The sequence below is a fragment of the Lithobates pipiens genome, unplaced genomic scaffold (genome assembly GCF_037356315.1).
Source record: "Lithobates pipiens isolate NorthernLeopardFrog02 unplaced genomic scaffold, aLitPip1_a1.2 Scaffold_1, whole genome shotgun sequence".
Lineage (NCBI taxonomy): Eukaryota > Metazoa > Chordata > Amphibia > Anura > Ranidae > Lithobates > Lithobates pipiens.
Genome location: NW_027507685.1, coordinates 98,581,579 through 98,602,445, shown reverse-complemented (window position 1 = coordinate 98,602,445; position 20,867 = coordinate 98,581,579). Strand labels below are relative to the sequence as shown.

Sequence of the window (20,867 nt, the reverse complement as noted above, 5' to 3'; positions counted from 1 at the left end):
CCACTGACCACCAAGGTAAGGGGTTCCTGCTCCCACTGACCACCAATCCAAGAAGACACCTCTTCCACTGACCTTCAACTTAGGGGACCCTTCTCGACTGACTACCAAGGTAAGGGGGTCCTGATTCCATTGACACCTATTCCGCTGACTTTCAACTTATGCTGTGTACACACGACCAGACTTTCCAGCAGACTAGGTCCGACGGTCTTCCCAACTGACTTTTGGCAGACTTCCAACGGACTTTCCGAACGAACGGACTTGGTCACACACAATCTCACCACAGTCCGACAGATTTGACCGTGATGACGTACGACCGGACTAGAATAAGGAAGTCAAACATACGGACAAACTGATTTTTCGACCACACTCGAGTCTGTCGGAAAGATTTGAAACATGTTCTAAATCTAAAGTCCGTCTGATTTTTCGACAGCAAAGGTCTGATGAAGCCCACACACGGTCGAATTGTCTGACGGATTTGTTGCGTTGGACCTTTGCTGTCGAAAAGTCCGGCCGTGTGTACACGGCATTAGGGGACCCTTCTTGACTGACCACCAAATTAAGAGGGGACCTGATCCCATTGACCACCAATTCAAGAGGGCATCTCTCCTGCTGACCTTCAACTTAAGGGACCCTTTTCCATTGACCGCCAAGGTGAGGGGGTCCTGCTCCCACTGACCACCAATCCAAGAGGGCACCTCTTCCTCTGACCTTCAACTTAGGGGATCCTTCTCGACTGACCACCAAGGTAAGGGGGGTCCTGATCCCACTGACCACCAATTCAAGAGGGAACCTCTCCTGCTGACCTTCAACTTAAGGGACCCTTCTCCATTGACTGCCAAGGTGAGGGGGTCCTGCTCCCACTGGCCACCAATCCAAGAGGACACCTCTTCTTCTGACCTTCAACTTGGTGGACCCTTCTCCACCGACCAGCAAGTGATCATTGCGCTAACCACTAATGTAGGGGGCACATTTACACTGACATCCAATGTAAGGGAGCCCATCACCAGTGACCACCAATGCACGGTAGCACTTTTACCAATGGCCAAGCCACATTGTATGATCTACTGATCAGATGCACAATACCTAATACACCATATAGGTGTATTCAATACACTTGATACACTTCAAAAATTGTTTGAAAATTGCATATTTATTGAAACATCAGTACTTGTGTACGCTAGAGACAACATATATTTGGTGGTATGTTTGATCTTCAATATGCAGAAGATCAGTTCGTACATTTATGAACATCGGTTACAATAACTACTGAGATGATGTTGAGGTAGTTGTTGGATCATGTTTAAGATGGTATCCTGTAATTTCGTCCCATCCCTTTCGACACGTCCGAATAATCCACTCGTGTTCATCATCATCTGTAAAAACAAAAAGATTTATTCCAAAAACACCAGTGCAGGTATTTAGTGATTCAAATACTAAAAGTAGGGTATAAGAGGCATCAAAACATTCACAAATGTACCTAGAAAGATCAATGAGAATTATGTAGATGAGGATATATTTGGATATATTGGATATTTATATGATTATATGATTGGATATATTTCGGGGGACATTTATTTATTTGACCTTTTTGTTTTTTGGTGACAAGGGACAGGGTTGTGGGAAAAAGGCCCTTGTTCCCATCAACACGGAGTTGCTTTGCCCCAAAGCATCCCCCACCCCATGTTAAGGGCATATGTCCTGCTATGGTTGAGGGGGGGGGTGCTCACTCGTCCCCCCACCCCTATTCCTGGCCTGCTGGGCTGCATGCTCGGTAAGGGGTCTGGTATGGATTTTGGGGGGAACCCCACGCAATTTTTATTATTTTGCATGGGGCTCCCCAAAGTACCCCCCCCCCCCGTGTTGAGAGCATGTGGTCCGGTATGGGACAGGAGGAGGGGGTGCTCACTGGGTTGCATGCTCAGAAAAGGGTCTGGTGTAGATTGTGGGGGGACCCCACACCATTTTTTTTTAATTTTGAGGTTTCTCTTAAAAGCCATACCAGACTTGAAGGGCCAGGAGACTTGATCCCGCGATCTGGGGGCCACCTTGTTAAAGGGGGCTTCTAGATTCCGATAAGTCACCCCCACCTCCCCACAACCAGTGGGCCAGGGTTGTGGGGAAGAAGCCATTGTCCCCATCAACATGGGAACAAGGTGCTTTGCCCCAAAGCACCTCCCACCCCATGTTAAGGGCATGTGGCCTGGTATGGTTCAGGAGGGGGGTGCATGCTCGTCCCCCCCTTTCCTGGCCTGCATGCTTGGTAGGAGTTTGGCATGAATTTTGGGGGAACCCCACGGCATTTTTTTTTATTTTGGCATGGGGTCCCCCAACGTACCCCCCCCCATGTTGAGGGCATGTGGTCTGGTATGGGACAGAAGGAAGGGGTGCTTGCTCGTCCCCCCTTTCCTAGCCCGTTGGGTTGAATGCTTGGATAAGGGCCTGGTATGGATTGTGGTGGGTACCCCACACAATTTTTTATTTTTTTTTAAACTTGGGTGTGAGGTTTCTCTTACAATCCATACCAGACTTAAAGGGCCTGGTATAGATGGGGGGGGGGGGGGGGTGGGGGCGGCCCACACTGCATTTATGAATTTTAATTTGCCGGCAGTTCTGTTTTCATTCAGCTGTCAGTGGGGAAGTGGGCTGACAGCTGCTGAGTCATCGGTTGTTAAGGATGTGGAGACCGGATTCCCGGCCCGCTCCTTAACAACCAGCTACTCTTCTCACAGAATTTGAATCGGATGATCATTTTTCAACTGATCTGAATTCGAATTATTCTGATCATTTGGAATTAGAGAACTAAAACTAAATGAATTTCAATTAAATTAGCTACTATTTAATTCAGAGATTCGGATACATCCGAATCTCTGAATAATCCAAAAATTCATCCGAATTTATATTCGGTTTAAAATGAACTGCATGTCTAGCTATTTATACACAGTGGTGGTTACCATACAGAGTCACCAGATATCTGTGTATCCTATGTGGCAAATTGAAGGATTTACTTACGAATTACCTTTGCAAGTTCTACAACTTAAAGGAACAAAGTGGCTTCTGGGGTAGCTGGCTCAAGCTGCCTAATTCAGCACTACATTTATAGCTGTAAATGAGGTGGATTATTTATTGTATGAATGCTTATTTTTATGTCTGTCAAGATAGCGTATCTGGAAACCTTTTAGCGAACATCTGGGATTCATATCTGTGTTTGCGGTGGAATCACATTTCAAACTCCAAATCCAAATTTTTTTTAGAAAATAATTTTTTTATTTTTTTTTGTAGATTATCTGAATATAATTATTTTATACTTCTGAGCATAGTAGACTTTATTTTATCTATGTATATAGGACACAATATTTGTATTGAGTGCAACGGAAGGAGTTTCTTTTTTTAAATATTATTATTATTATTTTTTATTCTCTTTGAATGACACGTTTAAAACATATTACCATTTGAAATACAGAGCCTATCAGACTTAGCAACAAATTTGGTTAAATAAAAAATTCACCCACAAATCAGAATATTATATAAATCAATGTAGCAGGGCCCTCCGTTCCCTTCTGTATTGAAATGTACTGTAATTATGCTTTCCCCCCTGTACATTGTAAAGCTGTGCGTAAACTGTTGGCGCTATATAAATCGTGTATTATAATAATAATAATAATAGCAGCAGCTTAAGGCAATTTACTGGCCTTTGGGGCCCAGCAGAGACCTTCGGCACACCCGCAAATGTGCAGGTTTCCTTGCACATGAGGAGTATACGGCACAGTCAAGGAGGTCCATGTGCATGAAAGTAAAAAGAGATGCACCACTGGTTCCTAAAGGCCGGGCACAGCCCTTCTGTGCATCTGTACACATGCTAGACAATCAAATAATGGCAGCACAGTTGGAGGGGGGAGCCAAATATTAGGGGACTGAAGTTCCTCTTTAAGGGCCAGACCAATCCCCAATGGTTTCTTTACACATTCCACAGTCATTTGTAAGCAAGCTGTCTCCAGTGAAGATTTCCCTTAGGCCGCGTACACACGCGGGGACTGTTCGCCCAACTTTGTCCGCTGAACAGTGTTTCGGCAAACAGTCCGCTCGTGTGTGGGCTTTCAGCGGACAGTTTCAGCGAACAGTCCGCTGAACAAGGTTTTTCTGAAATTCCGAAAAACTGTCCGCTGAAACCTTGTTTCAGCGAACAGTCCCCTCGTGTGTAGGCTTGTTCGTCAAACTAAGTTCCGCGCATGCTCAGAAAGGATTTACACGCCGAAAGTTATAATGCAGTGTATAGGACGTCGTATTTTTCGTCCCGTCGTACGTGCTGTTCACGTCATCGCGCACGGTTTCAGCAAACTGTTCGTCCGTCGTGTGTGGCCATGTCCGTCCATGCTAATTTTGAGCGGACTGTTTGCCGAAACTGTTTGACGGACAAAGTTGGGCGAACAGTCCCCGCGTGTGTACGCGGCCTTAGTTCCCTCAACTCACAGTGTCCTCAGGCTTCCTGAAAACCCTCAGCCCCCACAGTGGCCCTCTACAATTCACAGTGCCCCCCAGCTCCCATAGTGCCCCTCAACTTCCCACAGTGTCCTCAGGCTTCCTGAGAACCCTCCGCCCCCACAGTGGTCCTCTACCTTTCACAGTGCCCCCCAGCTCCCATAGTGCCCCTTAACTTCCCACAGTGTCCTCAGGCTTCCTGAGAACTCTCAGCCCCCACAGTGGCCCTCTACCTTTCACTGTGCCCCCCAGCTCCCATAGTGCCCCTCAACTTCTGACAGTGTCCTCATGCTTCCTGGGAACCCTCAGCCCCTACAGTGGCCCTCTAACTTTCACAGTGCACCCCAGCTCCCATAGTGCCCCTCAACTTCCCACAGTGTCCTCAGGCTTCCTGACAACCCTCAGCCCCCACAGTGGCCCTCTACCTTTCACAGTGCCCCCCAGCTCCCATAGTGCCCCTCAACTTCCCACATTGTCCTCAGGCTTCCTGATAACTCTCAGCCCCCACAGTGGCCCTCTACCTCACGCAGTGCCCCCCAGCTCCCATAGTACCCCTCAACTTCCCACAGTGTCCTCAGGCTTCCTGATAACCCTTAGCCCCCACAGTGGCCCTCTACCTTTCACAGTGCCCCCCAGCTCCCATAGTGCCCCTCAATTTCCCACAGTGTCCTCAGGCTTCCTGAGAACCCTCAGCCTCCACAGTGGCCCTCTTCCTCTCACAGTGCCCACCAGCCCCCCCCCCGGCAGTACCCCCATCTTGCTGCAAAGCCTCCAACCCACCAGAGTGCCCTCAGCCTCCAACAGTGTCACACAGTGCCCCTGGAATACATTTTTCACACCTCATATATCGCCAGAACACCACAGATCTTTGAGACAAGCATGATGATGTAGTCCTGCGTGGGCTTCTAAATTTTGCTGTGATGTAATCATTTGGATAAACCTTTGGACACCATCTCAAAGATCCATAGTGTGCTGCCAATGTATACTTCCCTATTCGACTGAATGGAGTCGCACCACAACCAAACCACAATGGTGTACAATATAATGTACAATATATAATAACACCATTCTCACAGTAAAGCATGGAGGGGGTACTATCCTGCTATGAGGGCATTTCTCTGCAACAGGGACTGGAGTGCTAATCAGGATCGAAGAAAAAATGGATGGGGCAATATACTGTCAAATTCTTGAAGAAAATCTGCTGCCCTCTGCTGGCAGAAAGTTGTCGATGGGAAGAAGGTTTACATTCCAACATGAAAATGACCCAAAACACACAGCACCAATGACCACACAGTGGTTGAAGGAGAAAAAGGTGAATGTCCTAAATAAATGAACGCCCAAGAGCTTGACACCTGTAAAAGCTCCTTAAAGAGGGATTCCACCAAAAAAAAAAAGTATTAAAAGCCAGCAGCTATAAATACTACAGCTGCTGACTTTTAATAAATGGACACTCACCTGTCCCGGGTTCCAGCGATGCCGGCAGCCGAGGCCGATCGATCGCTCGGCTCTCGGCTGCTGCAGTCACCATTCTAGGTGAGGGAATCAGGAAGTGAAGCGAATCGGCTTCACTTCCCGGTTCCCTACTGCGCATGCGCGAGCCGCGCCGCGCAATAGGAAATCTCTGCGCTGTCACTGGGACCCGTGTGTGTCCCAGCAGACAGCGCAGGAAATGGCGTAGACTCCCACGGGAGTCTATGCCCGGAAGTGGGTGAAAATACCTGTCTTTGACAGGTATCTCCACCCCCCTCCCCCCTGAAAGGTGTCAATTGTGACACCGGAGGGGGGGAGGGATCCGATCAGCGGAGGTTCCACTTTAGGGTGGAATCCCGCTTTAAGCTTGTAAAAGCTTAAAGAGGAAGTAAACTTCCTCTGCAGACTTTTACCTGTAGGTAAGCTAGGTATAATAAGGCTCACCTATAGGTATTGAAAATATCTCCTAAACCTGTACAGTTTAGGAGACATTTCCAGTGCATGCACCCGATGACATCACTGGCGCATACGCTCTGAAGCCCACGTGTGCTGTTCCTTCCCAGCTGGTGCCATGAACGGCGGCTCACGTGCGCATGCGTGGGAGCGATGTCATTGCGGTTCCGGCTGATCCCAGAGCCCATGAACCCAGAAGAATCTCAGGGAAAGATGTTGGGCGTGACAGTGGTGTGCCAGGACCGCTGCAACATCATTGTTTTAAGGTAAGTATTTTATAATGAGCTAGTATGCGATGTAGGTGAGGAGTGGTGAGGCAGGTGAGGAGTACAAAGACAAGTGTGTCTTGCCTACAGTCAAGCATGGTGGTGGGAGTGTCATGGTCTGGGGCTGCATGAGTGCTCCCGGCACTGGGGAGCTACAGTTCATTGAGGGAACCATGAATGCCAACATGTATTGTGACATACTGAAGCAGAGCATGATCCCCTCCCTTCGGAGACTGGGCCGCAGGGCAGTATTCCAACATGATAATGACACCAAACTCTCCTCCAAGATGACCACTGCCTTGCTAAAGAAGCTGAGGGTAAAGGTGATGGACTGGCCAAGCATGTCTCCAGACCTAAACCCTATTGAACATCTGTGGGGCATCCTCAAACGGAAGGTGGAGGAGCACAAGGTCTCCAACATCCACCAGCTCCGTGATGTCGTCATGGAGGAGTGGAAGAGGACTCCAGTGACAACCTGTGAAGCTCTGGTAAAATCCATGCCCAAGAGGGTTAAGGCAGTGCTGGAAAATAATGGTGGCAACACAAAATATTGACACTTTTGGCCCAATTTGGACATTTTTCACTTAGAAGTGTACTCACTTTTGTTGCCAGCGGTTTAGACATTAATGGCTGTGTGTTGAGTTATTTTGAGGGGACAGCAAATTTACAGTGTTATACAAGCTGTACACTCACTACTTTACATTGTAGCATAGTGTAATTTCTTCAGTGTTGTCACATGAAAAGATAGAAGGAAAGGTGTACTTACTTTTGTGAGATACTGCGAGTGCCTGCACTAAATAAATAAAATATTATTATATTAAATGAAACTCTCTATCCAGACTCTCTATAAAATGCAACGCTCCCTGCTGAACGATCCATTACAATGGCGGTGCCATTGCAAGTATGCCTATCCTGTAAGCCCATACCTACACCAGAACTTAAACAGTTACTGCTTGTATATAGCGCTCCCAGGCAAAAGGGAGCGATTGCCGGGTAATTGCTGCAGTTCCGAGGCTATTCGAATCTGTGCAGCTGCAACCTCTTCAGCGGTAACCCATGAAACAAGACAAACTGGGCTTATTATACTGAATAAGCCTTCAAGCCACTCCCTGATTGTTAGTAATTGGTGGCAATGGACTTAACAGCCACTTGACTATCCTTTTCACATTACCTGGCGGTTCAGCCAACAATTTGAATGACAAAATGTATGTTTCTTACTGCAGCTGTCTCTGCTCTGATCTCCTTGCCTTCAAGCCCCCCCCCCCCCCAAAAAAAAATTAAATAAAAAAATCACAAACTATGCCTGAAAAGCAAACAGCATCGATGTTTAAGGAGCAATTATTTCCTAAGTATTGATTAGCGCTGGCAAATGTAAGTCTTATAATGACCGTTCAATTCTCAATATGATAATGGGGGTGACATGGACTGCTTTATAATGCTTTATTCCTAAACAGCGACGGTTTAAGGTTTATTATAAATGGGAATTCTAACCTCAATTTCCAGCTCTAGTGGATAATTCCAACAACCAGCCTGTGTACCTGTTCTATCCAATTCTATTTAAAAGATAATCGGCGCTTTGTTTAACATTTATATGTGGGGGACCGGCTAAGAAATATCAGACGCTGTGCTCTGCCAATTATGGCCGATGCCAGACTGAGCGATCATTGTGCAAAATAAAGAAGATTTTTATTGAAGAGCATGTAAAAAAAAAAAAAAAAGGTCTTCTAAAATTGTCTGGGCCCCTTCTTTATGCACAACTCACGTACTGTTGGGGCCCATTCACTCTATGAGGTTGGCTCATAAAACATTTGCTGTATGAATGTCAGGGCTGGATTTAGCCGAACTGATCTGGGGGTGCGGTAAAGAAACGATAGTTTGTATTAGGTTGTCATTGGATTAGGATGATTAAACAGAACCAGTGTCCCATCAATGCCCCCCGCCCCCCCACATCAAGTATCCACATCAGTGTCCCCTTACATCAGGTGTCCCCATCAGTGTTCCCTTATATCAGGTATCCCCATCAGAGTGTGCCTACATCAGGTTTCCCCATCAATGTCCCCCCCCTTACATCAACTGTTCTCATCAGAGTGTCCCCTAAATATGAATAGTTACGCCATCAGAGTGCTCTTTTACATCAGGTGTCCCCATCAATGCCCCTCCTACACCAGGTGTCCCCATCAGAGTCTCCATTTACTTCAGTGTCCCCATCAGAGTCTCCCTTACATCAGCTGTCCCCATCAATGTCCCCCTTACATCAACTGTTCTCATCAGAGTGCCCCCTTAAATAGGATTAGTTTCCCCATCAGAGTGCCCCCTTATATCAGGTTTCCCCATCAGAGTCCCCCCCACATCAGGGTCCCCATCACAGTATATCAATTGTCCCCATCAGAGTGCCCCCTACATGAGGTGTCCCCATCAATGTCCCCCTTACATCAACTTTTCTCATCAGAGTTCCCCCTTAAATAGGATTCTTTACCCCATCAGAGTCCCCCTTACATCAGGGTTCCCATCAGAGTGCTCCCTTAGGTCAAATGTCCCCATCAGAGTGCCCCCTACATCAGGGTCCCCATCAGAGTGCCCCCTTACATCAGGGTCCCCATCAGAGTGCCCCCTTACATCAGGGTCCCCATCACAGTGCCCCCTTACATCAGGTGCCCCCATCCAATGTCCCCCCCTACACCAAGTATCCCCACCAGAGTCCCCCTTTACATCAGGTGGTGTCCTCATCAGAGTGTCCTTACATCAGGTGTTCCCATCACTGTCCCCCTTTACATCAACTGTTCTCATCAGAGTGTCCCCTTAAATATGAATAGTAACTCCATCAGGGTGCTCCTTTGCACCAAGTGCCCCCATCAATGCCCCCCCCCCCACCAGGTGTCCCCATCAGAGTCTCCCTTTACATCAAGTGTCCCCATCAGAGTGTTCCCTTACATCAGCTGTCCCTGTCACAGTGTTCCCTTACATCAGCTATCCCCATCAGAGCCCCCTTTACATTAGGGTCCCTATCAGAGTGCTCCCTTATGTCCCCATCAGAGTGCCTCCTACATCAGGTGTCCCCATCAATGCCCCCCTTACATCAACTGTTCTCATCAGAGTGCTCCCTTAAATATGATTAGTTACCCCATTAGAGTGACCCATTACATTGGGCATCCCCATCATAGAGCCCCCTTACATCAGGAGTCCCCATCAATGCCCCCCCCCCTTACATCAACTGTTTCCATCAGAGTGCTCACTTCAATATGATTAGCATACCCCCTTTACATTGGGTATCCTATCTCCATGCTCCCCTACATAGATTGTCCCCATCAGAGTGCTCCCTTACATCAGTAAGTCCCATCACAGTGCCCCTTTATGTGGATTGTCCCAATCAGAGTGCCCCTTACATCAACTGTCTGCATCAGAGTGCTCCCTGACATCAAATGCACCAAAAAGGCTGGCTCAAGGATGAGTGGATGCACTCTCAGTGACTTGAGGGGCTCAACTAAAATCTGTCCCCTTGAGTCATCACTTGTACGTGTCAAGAACTTAGACCAATTAGTGCGTAGGGGAAAAGACACTCTGGGGACTGGTCTAGCAGCCTAGAGGAATGGAGGATTGGGTAAGGAAATCTTCTTTAACAAGTCCTCAGACCCAAACAGGCGACTAACCCTGGCAGTGTGGGCACAACCCTACTGCAAGGGAGAGATTTTAAGGTTTCCTGGAGTGGGGCTTTAAAGCCCCACCCATGGCCGATAATAAATTTACCCATGCAGTGGGGCCCTCTTGCACTGCATGTGTAAAATGCTTGTTTGGCTAGGGAGAATAGGAATAAATACAGATTTTAACTTATTTCTTGCTCCTCTGACAGCTGCTGCCCTCCTCTGCTGTCCAACACTTCCAGGATGTGCCCAAAAGGATCCCAGGGAATAATTTTCACGTTTCCCTCAGTTGGGCTTCAACACGAGGGCTGTACCAAAATAAATGCAAGAAATGGTGTTGGTAGAGTAACTCTTCCTCTATAGAAACTCTTCCTGTTTTTTCATTGCAGGTAAATAATGGGTTCCAAGCAGAAGCAATGTGCTGTCATTGAGTTATTGATGAAGGAGGGGTGCAGGCTGTCCGACATCCACAGAAGGCTACAGAATGTTTATGGAAATGACACCACTGACAAGACATTGCTCTTCTCAATGGTGTTATCTCTGTAAACATTCCGTAGCCTTCTGTGGATGTCAAACAATCTGCACCCCTCCTTCATCAAGAACTCAACGACAGCACATTACTTCTCCGTAGAATACATTATTTACCTGCAATGAAAAAGAAGAGTTAATATAGAGCAGGGGTGGGCAATTAATTTTCCCAAGGGGCCACATGAGAAACTTGGACTGTTGCGGAGGGAGTCCACTTTTATACATGCCCCTGGCATCTGGAGACTGCCTAGGTCATGACCTTAATGTGCTTCTTCTTCAGACACTCCTTTGTTGGCTCGGCTGTATATTTTGGGTCATTGTCATGCTGGAAGACCCATCCATTACCCATCTTCTTCAGTGTTCTGGCTGAGGGAAGAAGGTTCTCATCCAAGGTTTTACCATACATGGCCCGTCCATTGGCCCCTCAATGCTGGCCTGTTGGCCTGTACCTTTAGCAGAGAAACTGCCCCAAAGCATTATGCTTACATTTCCATGCTTGACTGTAGGGATGGTGTTCTTAGGGTCATAGTCAGCAGTTTTCTTCCATAGAAGACATAGCGAGTCGAGTTAATGCCAAAGAGCTCAATTTTGGTCTCATCTGACCACGGCACTTTCTCCCAATCCTTCTCTGAATCATTTAGGTGTTCATTGGCATGACTATACATGTGCCTCCTTGAGGAGGGGGACTGGGCGTGTTTGGAGGATGAAAAATTCAGACTATGACCCTTAGAACACCATCCCTACAAGCACGGAGGTTGAAACATTATTATTTGGGGCTGTTTTTCTGCTAAAGGTACAGACTGACTCTGCCTCATTGAGGGGCCCATGGATGAGGCCATGTATTGTAAAATCATAGAGAACCATCTTCCCTCAGCCAGAGCACTGAAGATGGGTCATGGATGGGTCTCTCAGCATAACAATGATAAAAATATATCCTGCCAAGGCAACAAAGGAGTGGCTCAAAAAGAAGCACATCAAAGTCATGGAGTGGCCTTGCAAGTCTCCAGACCTTAATCGTATAGAAAATTTATGGAGGGAGCTGAAACTTCGAGTGGCCAAGCAACAGCCAAGAAACCTTAAGGATTTAGAGAAGATCTGTAAAAAAGAGTGGACCAAAATCCTTCCTGAGAATATGTGCAAACCTGGTCACTAACGTGGGCAAACTTACAAAATCTGCAGGGGATCAAATAATTATTTTCCCCACTGTACCTGTAGGGTGGAGAGTGGGACCTGGCAACACCACCGCACATGCCCTCACCCGCATCATATCCTTGTTGCCCACCTCCCATGGTTGGCCTCAACAGCACCACCCTTCTTACACAGCTGAGGTCGCTTTAAAAGGCCAGAAGTGCAACTGCCACCATCTTGGTGGCTGGTGGACCAACGAGGGCGAAAGCACAGCCACTGACCGACTTGACTGGTAGGCCTGCAACCAGAGAACTCCCACTCCCACATCTCTGATTGACCTCATGAAGGCCGGACAAGGACAGCAAAAGGGTTGGATGTGTTCTAGGGACCATGAAATGCTCAGGTCTGGTAAACAGGAAGAGTTATTCGAACAATGTGTGAAATCTGAATGACCTATGTAAGTTAATAAAAAAATTATGGTCACTTTTGCATTACTTTCGATACAAGTCTTGTAGGTTACTATTATATTTTTTTATTCTTTCTGCGTACAATGCAAAACAGACTTTGAGTCCATGCATGTCATTGTTTGTGTCACTGTATGATTTGGCTCAGTCTTCAAAATCACATAAAAAGTTAATCTACATCCAGGGACAGAGGTTTAAGCACAGGTAGTAGGAAAGAAGAATATTGTTTTGCTTTCCTAGTGAATTGTCTTCAGTGTGATCTTTGACACCATCCACTATTTAGTTCTTTCTGTAAAAACAAGCCACATCTGAACTCTGCCACGATGGACATCCTAAAGAAGCCCTCCCAGAGCTCAGCACAACTTCTGTTAAACCTGTTTTATTGAGACACCGCGGCAGAGGACTTCCTGAATGTTTCCTACCATCTGCTTTAGATACTTTACTGGGCTAGTCTGCAGCCTTGGAGTTTTCCTGCTCCTTCCTGCCCACCCTGTGCAAGTTGTTCTGGATGAGTTCCCTATCACCGCAAATCCCTTCCTCGCTTTCTTTGTTGCCTAAGGCATGTGTTTTTGTCTTCCGTTAGTTCATGGCCCCGTGCCTTCAACGGTCTCTTCTAGGCCTACTGTTTAAGAGCTGCTACATCGGTCAGAAGTTTCAAATCCACGGCTGTGCCCATACTCTTACCGTTGATAAGGGGTGTCAAAACTTTCTAAGCATAGGACCAGCTTACTGTCCTTCAGACATTTAAAGGGTCGGACTATGGCCAGTGGGAGTATAAATTGCCTCAAATTTATCAGTGGGAGTAAAATAATTACAACGTGCTTGTGGTCAGTAAGAGCTGGAATATTGCCCTATCAATTGTATTAGTGGGGGGGGGGGGGGATAGTGCCCCATCATTGGTGTTAGTGGGAGGAATACTGCCCCATCATTGGTGTCAGTGGGAGAAATAGTGTCCTATCATTGGTGTCAGTGGAAAGAATAGTGCTCCATCATTGATATCAGTTGAAGGAATAGTGCCCTATTATTGGTGTCAGTGGAAGGAATATGGCCTCATCATTGGTATCAGTGAAAATTATAGTGCCCCATCATTGGTATCAGTGGAAGCAATAGTATCCTATGATTGGTGTCAGTGGAAGGAATAGTGCCCCATTATTGGTATCTGTGGGAGGAATAGTGCCCCATCATTGGTATCGTTGGAAAGAATAGGGCCCCATCATTGGTATCAGTGGGAGGAATAGTGCCCTGTCATTGGTATCAGTGGGAGGAATAGTGCTCCGTCATTGTATCATTGGTCATCCCTGTCATTGGATCATTGGTATCAGTGGGAGAAACTGTGCCCCGTCATTGGAATCCGTGGGAAGAATAGTGCTCCATCATTGGTATCAGTGGGAGGGATAGTGCCCCATCATTGGTATCAGTGGGGGGAATAGTGCCCTGTCATTGGTATCAGTGGGAGGAATAGTGCCCCATCATTGGTGTCAGTGGGATGAATAGTGCCCCATCATTGGTATCAGTGGGAGGAATAGTGCCCCATCATTGGTGTCAGTGGGAGGAATAGTGCCCCGTCACTGGTATCAGTGGGAGGAATAGTGCCCTGTCACTGGTATCAGTGGGAGGAATAGTGCTCCATCATTGAATCATTGGTCATCCTCGTCATTGGATAATTGGTATCAGTGGGAAGAATAATGCCCCATCATTGGTATCAGTGGGAGGAATGGTGCCCCATAATTGGTGTCATAGGGAGGAATAGTTCCCCATCATTGGTATCAGTGGGAGAAATAGTGCCCTGTCATTGGTATCAGTGGGAGGAATAGTGCTCCATCATTGGATAATTGGTATCAGTGGGAGGAACTGTGCCCCGTAATTGGTATCAGTGGGAAGAATAGTGCCCCATCATTGGTATCAGTGGGAGGAATAGTGCCCCTTCATTGGTATCAGTGAGAGGAAAAGTGCCCCTTCATTGGTATCAGTGAGAGGAATAGTGCCCCATTATTGGTATCAGTGGGAGGAATAGTGTCCCATCATTGGATCATTGGTCATCCCGTCATTGGATCATTGGTATCAGTGGGAAGAATAGTGCCCCTTCATTGGTATCAGTGGGAGGAATAGTGCCCCATCATTGGTATCAGTGGGAGGAATAGTGCCCCATCATTGGTATCAGTGGGAGGAATAGTGCCCCATCATTGGTATCAGTGGGAGGAATAGTGCCCTGTCATTGGATCATTGGTCATCCCCGTCATTGGATCATTGGTATCAGTGGGAGGAATAGTGGCCCTTCATTGGTATCAGTGGGAGGAATAGTGCCCATCATCGGTATCAGTCGGAGGAATAGTGCCCCATCATTGGTATCAGTGGGAGGAATAGTGCCCATCATCGGTATCAGTGGGAGGAATAGTGCCCTGTCATTGGTATCAATAGGAGGAATATTGCCCTGTCATTGGTATCAGTGGGAGGAATAGTGCCCTGTCATTGGTATCAGTGGGAGGAATAGTGCCCCTTCATTGGTATCAGTGGGAGGAATAGTGCCTGATCATTGGTATCAGTGGGAGGAATAGTGCCCCATCATTGGTGTCAGTGGGAGGAATAGTGCCCCATCATTGGTATCAGTGGGAGGAATAGTGCCCTGTCATTGGTATCAGTGGGAGGAATAGTGCTCCCTCATTGGATCATTGGTCATCCCCATCATTGGATAATTGGTATCAGTGGGAGGAACTGTGCCCCGTCATTGGATCATTGGTATCAGTGGGAAGAATAGTGCCCCATCATTGGTATCAGTGGGAGGAATAGTGCCCCATCATTGGTATCAGTGGGAGGAATAGTGCCCCATCATTGTTATCAGTGGGAGGAATGGTGCCCCATCATTGGTATCAGTGGGAGGAATAATGCCTCATCATTGGATCGTTGGTCATCCCCGTCATTGGATATTTGGTATCAGTGGGAGGAACTGTGCCCCGTCATTGGATCATTGGTATCATTGGGAGGAATAGTGCCCCATCATTGGTATTAGTGGGAGGAATAGTGCCCTGTCATTGGTGCCATTGTATGAATATTGTCCCATTGTTAGTGTAAGTGGGAGGGACAGTGCCCCAGCGTGACAGTGTCAGCAGAAGGAATAGCATTTCATTGTTGGTGTTGATGGGAGGAATAGTTCCCCCATCTTTGGTGCCATTAGGAGAAATAGTGTTATATAGAAATAGTGTTATATAGGGAATCAGTGCCAGTTATTGGACCATTGGGGTCAGTGGATGAAATAAGGCCCCATGGTTGCAGTCAGTGAGTGGAATTATGCCCCATTGTTGGTGTCAGAGGGAAGAATAGTGCTTCATTGTTTGTGTCAGTAGGAGGACTAATGCTTTGTTTAATAAGAGGAATATTGCCTCAAGGGCCAGATAAAAACAAGCGAAGGTCCGCATCCGGCCTGCAGGCTGCAATTTGAAGACTGCTGCTGTAGGGAGATTAAGAATTGGAGTGGCACAGACAGGGGGACTGCTACTGCTGACACTCTATGCCCAGTCTCACCCCCACCACCCAAATCTGACATTTGCAACCACTGTCTAACTCCTAGAAGGCGAGTGATTGGCCACACAAGTGCGGTGCACATTTTTATTTATTTCTTTAAGTAACACTATACTATATTATGCAATGTACAATGACGTCATCACGTGACTGTTTAAACAGCGATTTTGTCATAGACAGGATATCATATAAACAAAGGGTATAACAACGAGTTCAAAGCCTATGTGAGGACATGGGATGGATGGGTGTTCCCGCTATATTGTTAATCATTACAGGTTCCTGTGTTTTTGGAACGCTCGCTGCTTATCTCAGTTGATATAATAGCTGTTGCATACCAAAACTTTTGGGACGAACGCCAACCTAAACTATTCATGAGCAGTTGTAAAACATGGTGTCAGACGGGACAGCGGGATAACGCTCACAAGAGGAAAATCACTTTCATTTTCCGCAACGCAATACAATCTTTATTTTGTACCAGATCAACATTTCTACCATTGATTTAGAGGGTATACAAAGCTAAAATAGTGGCCTATCGAACATCAGAATGCATCATGATGGATCACCGAGATGTCAGTACACAAAAGATGAATACCCAACTCAGGGCCACACCCTCTGCCCCAGTGCTCCCTCCCCCAGTAGTGCGCTATGCCTTCTACCCGAGTGCTCCCTCCCCAGCATCTGCCGCAGTGCTCCTCCCAACTCTAGGCTACACCTTCTGCCCCAGAGTTCTTCCCAACTGTGGGCTTTGCCATCTGCCCCAGTGCTCCTCCCAACTCTAGGCTACACCTTCTGCCCCAGAGTTCTCCACAACTGTGGGCTATGAGCTCTGCCCCAGAGCCCTTTCCAAATGTGAGCTTTGCCATCTGCCCCAGTGCTCCTCCCAACTCTAGGCAAACCCCTACCCCCGCCCCAGAGCTCTCCCCAACTGTGAGCTATGCCCCCTGCCCCAGTTCTCCTACCAACTCTAGGCTACACCCTCTGCCCCAAAGCTCTCCCCAACTGTGAGCTACACCCTCTGCCCCAGTGCTCCCCCCAACTCTAGGCTACACTGCCCCACCCCAGAATTCTCCCTAACTGTGAGCTTTGCCATCTGCCCCAGTGCTCCTCCCAACTCTAGCCTACCCCCCAACCAACCCCAGAGCTCTCCCCAACTGTGAGCTATGTCCCCATGCCCCAGTGCTCCTCCCAACTCTAGGCTACACCCTCTGCTCCAGAGCTCTCCCCAACTGTGAGTTATGCCCTCTTCCCCAGTGCTCCTACCAACTGTAGACTACACCCTCTGCCCCAGAGTTCTCCCCAACTGTGGGCTATGCCCTCTGCCCTAGTGCTCCTCCCAACTCTAGGCTACACCGTTGGCTCCAGAGCTCTCCCCAACTGTGAGCTATGCCCTCTGACCCAGTACTCCTACCAACTCTAGGCTACACCCTCTGCTGCCACATGTGACCCATTCAGGTGATGATACTCCCTGTGGTGGTGTGTTTATGATGGCTTGAAAGACACTCTTCTCAATGCACAGGTTCCTGTGAAAGTGGCTCTAGGTCTAAGTGGGTGCTGAAGTGACCACAGGCTGGAACTGTGAGCACTCAGAACAAGGAATGTCACCAGCACACAATGGGTCTCCAAAAAAATGGGTCCAACGCTTTATTCAACGATTACACTGTTACAGCATGTAATATGCCTGATGAAGGGGTCCTTCAAGGCTCCTAAACGCTTCTGTTTTCTATAACGCTGTAATCACTGAATAAAGCTTTAGATCCATTTTTTTGGAGACCATTGGTGTGATGGTGACATTCCTCGTTCAAGATGGCTTGGGCTCGCAGGAAGTGGGCTGAATGAAGCTAGGTGTCATTCAGCCCAAAATAGAGAATTTTAGAAGGATGAGAGCACCACAAAGCTTGGGTAAGTCCAGTAATAATTTCATTAGACTGCTCCAGGGACCCTTTGGGATAACCCGGTTGACAAAACTGTGACTATGCTCCAAAACATGTTGGTTTTCGATTTTCTGATGTGAAATTAATTCTTACTGGACTTACCCAAGCTTTGTGGTGTTCTCATCCTACTAATGTTTTATAGACTGCTCTAGGGACCCTTGCGGTTACCCTGGTTGACAAAGCTGTGACAAAGCTCCAAAATGTGTTGGCTTTTTGATTTTGTGATGTGAAAAAATTCTTACTGGACTTACTTGAACTTTGTGGTGATTTCATCCTACTAATGTTCATTAGACTGCTCAGGGACTTTTAGGATACCCCAGTTAACAAAGCTCCAAAACGTGTTGGCTTCCCTATTTTGTGTCGTGTGATAGAATTCTTACTGGACTTACTCAAACTTTGTGGTGCTTTCAACCTTCTAATGTTCATTAGACTGCTCCAAGGACCCTTTGGGATACCCTATTTAACAAAGTTGTGACGAAGCTCCAAAACTTATTGGCTTTTTGATTTTGTGATGTGAAATATATTCTTACTGGGCTTACTCGAGCTTTGTGGTATGCTTATCCTACTAATGGTCATTAGACTGCTCTAGGGAACCCTTGGGATTAGCGAAGAGCTGTCTCTAAAACTTAAGACTCTGCCTTCTGCGTTCAGTCTACCCTGGGGTCCAGCGCTCCACCAACACAAAAGAGGACCAGAGACAAACTGTGGCATGGTGATTCTACAAGGGGCAGCGTCAGAAAGCAAGTATTAAAGCAAATTCTGATTTTTATTTGTATTTTTACTTTGGCTGGTTATTTATTAATTCTTGTAGAAACGTGGATCTGGGCTTTAAGTAGTCAGTTGTGCTTTCTAAGGCTCTTAGAGGAAGCTCTCAAAGGAACCCCCAAAGAAAGTGCTCTTTCCTGCAGAATAAAAGTAGGCTGTTGGGTTAATGTTTGCTTCCTACCAGTGAGAATTTGTCTTGCCTTTGACAAGTTATATATAACATGCTCTTGAATCAGTCCTCAGAGATCAGTAAGTGCTGCCTGTGGTGCAATGACTGTTCGCAGAGAGTTTCTCCAGCTAAGATGAAAAGTGTCAGGAGAGGCCTTAAGTAACGTTTTCTACAAAAACCAGGTTCAATTGAGTAATTGTGGCAAACTGGTCTGCAATTAGATTCAGAATAATCCCCCCCCCCCCCCCAGTCTTGTTTAGCAGGTAAAAAAAAGAAGAAAAAAAGACTCCCCATCCACGTTCCTATAATATAGGGTGAGGAATTGTTGGGATTTTCCAAATCAGCAACTTGCTGGCTTTCATTTTCATACCAATAAACTTGATAACAAAACCGTGGCAGTTTAGTTCCTCCTCCAAGCTGTGTCTCAGTAGTTCAGCTCACCCTCCCAGCAGTGATTCAGCAGCTAGCCCCCCCCTCCCAGTAGTGACTCAACAGCTTAGCTCCCCACTCCCAGCAGTGATTTAGCAGCTGGGCTCACCCTGCTCACCCTCCCAGCAATGACTCAGCAACTCAGTTACCCCCTCCCAGCAGCAATTCAGTAGCTAGGCTCACCCTGCAAGTAGTGACTCGACAGTTTAGCTCCCCCTCCCAGCACTGACTCAGCAGCTCTGCTCCTCTTGCGCTCCCTCTTCCAGCCACAACCAATTTCCCAATCCCAGTAGTGACTCAGTAGCTCAGCTTCCCCAGCCCTCCTCCTCCCAGCAGTGGCTCCGCAGCTTGCCCCTCCCATCAGTGACTCAGCAGCCCGGTGTTTTATTGCTCCCCCCTCCCCACGGTGACTCAGCAACTAAGCTGCCCCTTCCAGCAATGATTTAACTGCTCATCTCCCTCTGTGTGCAGTGATTAGGCAGCTAGGCTCACCCTGCCGCTCCATCCCAGCAGTGACTCAGCAGCTCAGCTCCCCATATTGCCCCCTCCCAGCACTGACTCAGCAGCTCAGCCCCCCCCCCCTCCCAGAACTGACTCAGCAGCTCAGCCCCCCCCCCCCTCCCAGCACTGACTCAGCAGCTCAGTCCCCCCCCCCTCCAGCAGAGATTCAGCAGTTCAGCCCCCCTGATCCCCCCTCCAAGCACTGACTCAGCAGCTCAGCCCCCCCCCCCCTCCCAGCACTGACTCAGCAGCTCAGCCCCCCCCCCCTCCAGCAGAGATTCAGCAGTTCAGCCCCCCCTGATCCCCCCTCCAAGCACTGACTCAGCAGCTCAGCTCCCCCCTCCCAGCACTGGCTCAGCAGCTCAGCTCCCCCCCTCCCCGCAGAGACTCAGCAGTTCAGTTCCCCCTGATCCCCCCTCCCAGAACTGACTCAGTAGCTCAGCTCCCTCCCTCCCAGCACTGACTCAGCAGCTCAGCTCCCCCCCTCCCAGCACTGACTCAGCAGCTCAGCTCCCCCTGATTCTCCCCCTCCCAGCACTGACTCAGTAGTTCAGCTCCCCCTATTGCCCCCTCCCAGCACTGACTCAGCAGCTCAGCTCCCCCTGATCCCCCCAACCAGCACTGACTCAGCAGCTCAGCTCCCCCTGATCCCCCCTCCCAACACTGACTCAGCAGCTCAGCTCCCCCTGATTCCCACCTCCCAGTACTGACTCAGCAGCTCAGCTCCCCCTGATCCCCCCTCCCAGTACTGACTCAGCAGCTCAGCTCCCCCCTCCCAGCACTGACTCAGCAGTTCAGCTCACCCTCAACTCCCCTTCCCAGCACTGACTCAGCAGCTCAGCTCCCCCTGCTTACCCCTCCCAGCACTGACTCAGCAGTTAATCTCCCCCTGATCCCCCCCCAGCGCTGACTCAGCAACTCACCATCACCCCCCCCCCCCCCCAGCACTGATTTAGCAGCTCAGTTCCCCCTCCCAGCACTGGCTGAGCAGCTCAGCTCACCCTCATACCCCCCCCCCCCCAGCACTGACTCAGCAGTTCACCCCCCCATCAATCCCAGCACTGGCTCAGCAGCTCAGCTCACCCCCCCCACCACTCACTCAGCAGCTCAGCTCCCCCTGCTCCCCCATCCCA

General features: G+C 48.2%; 1 protein-coding gene across 1 annotated transcript in view; it reads right to left on the bottom strand.

Annotated features, from left to right (window-relative positions):
- Nucleotides 1-1,131: 1,131 nt before the first annotated feature.
- MORN5 (MORN repeat containing 5) overlaps nucleotides 1,132-20,867 on the bottom strand; it is a 32,111-nt gene continuing 12,375 nt past the window's right edge. The window contains exon 5 of the mRNA XM_077466823.1: nucleotides 1,132-1,373. Within this exon, the coding sequence (XP_077322949.1) occupies nucleotides 1,264-1,373 (110 nt within the window). The 3' untranslated portion in view covers nucleotides 1,132-1,263. The remainder of the gene's footprint in view (nucleotides 1,374-20,867) is intronic.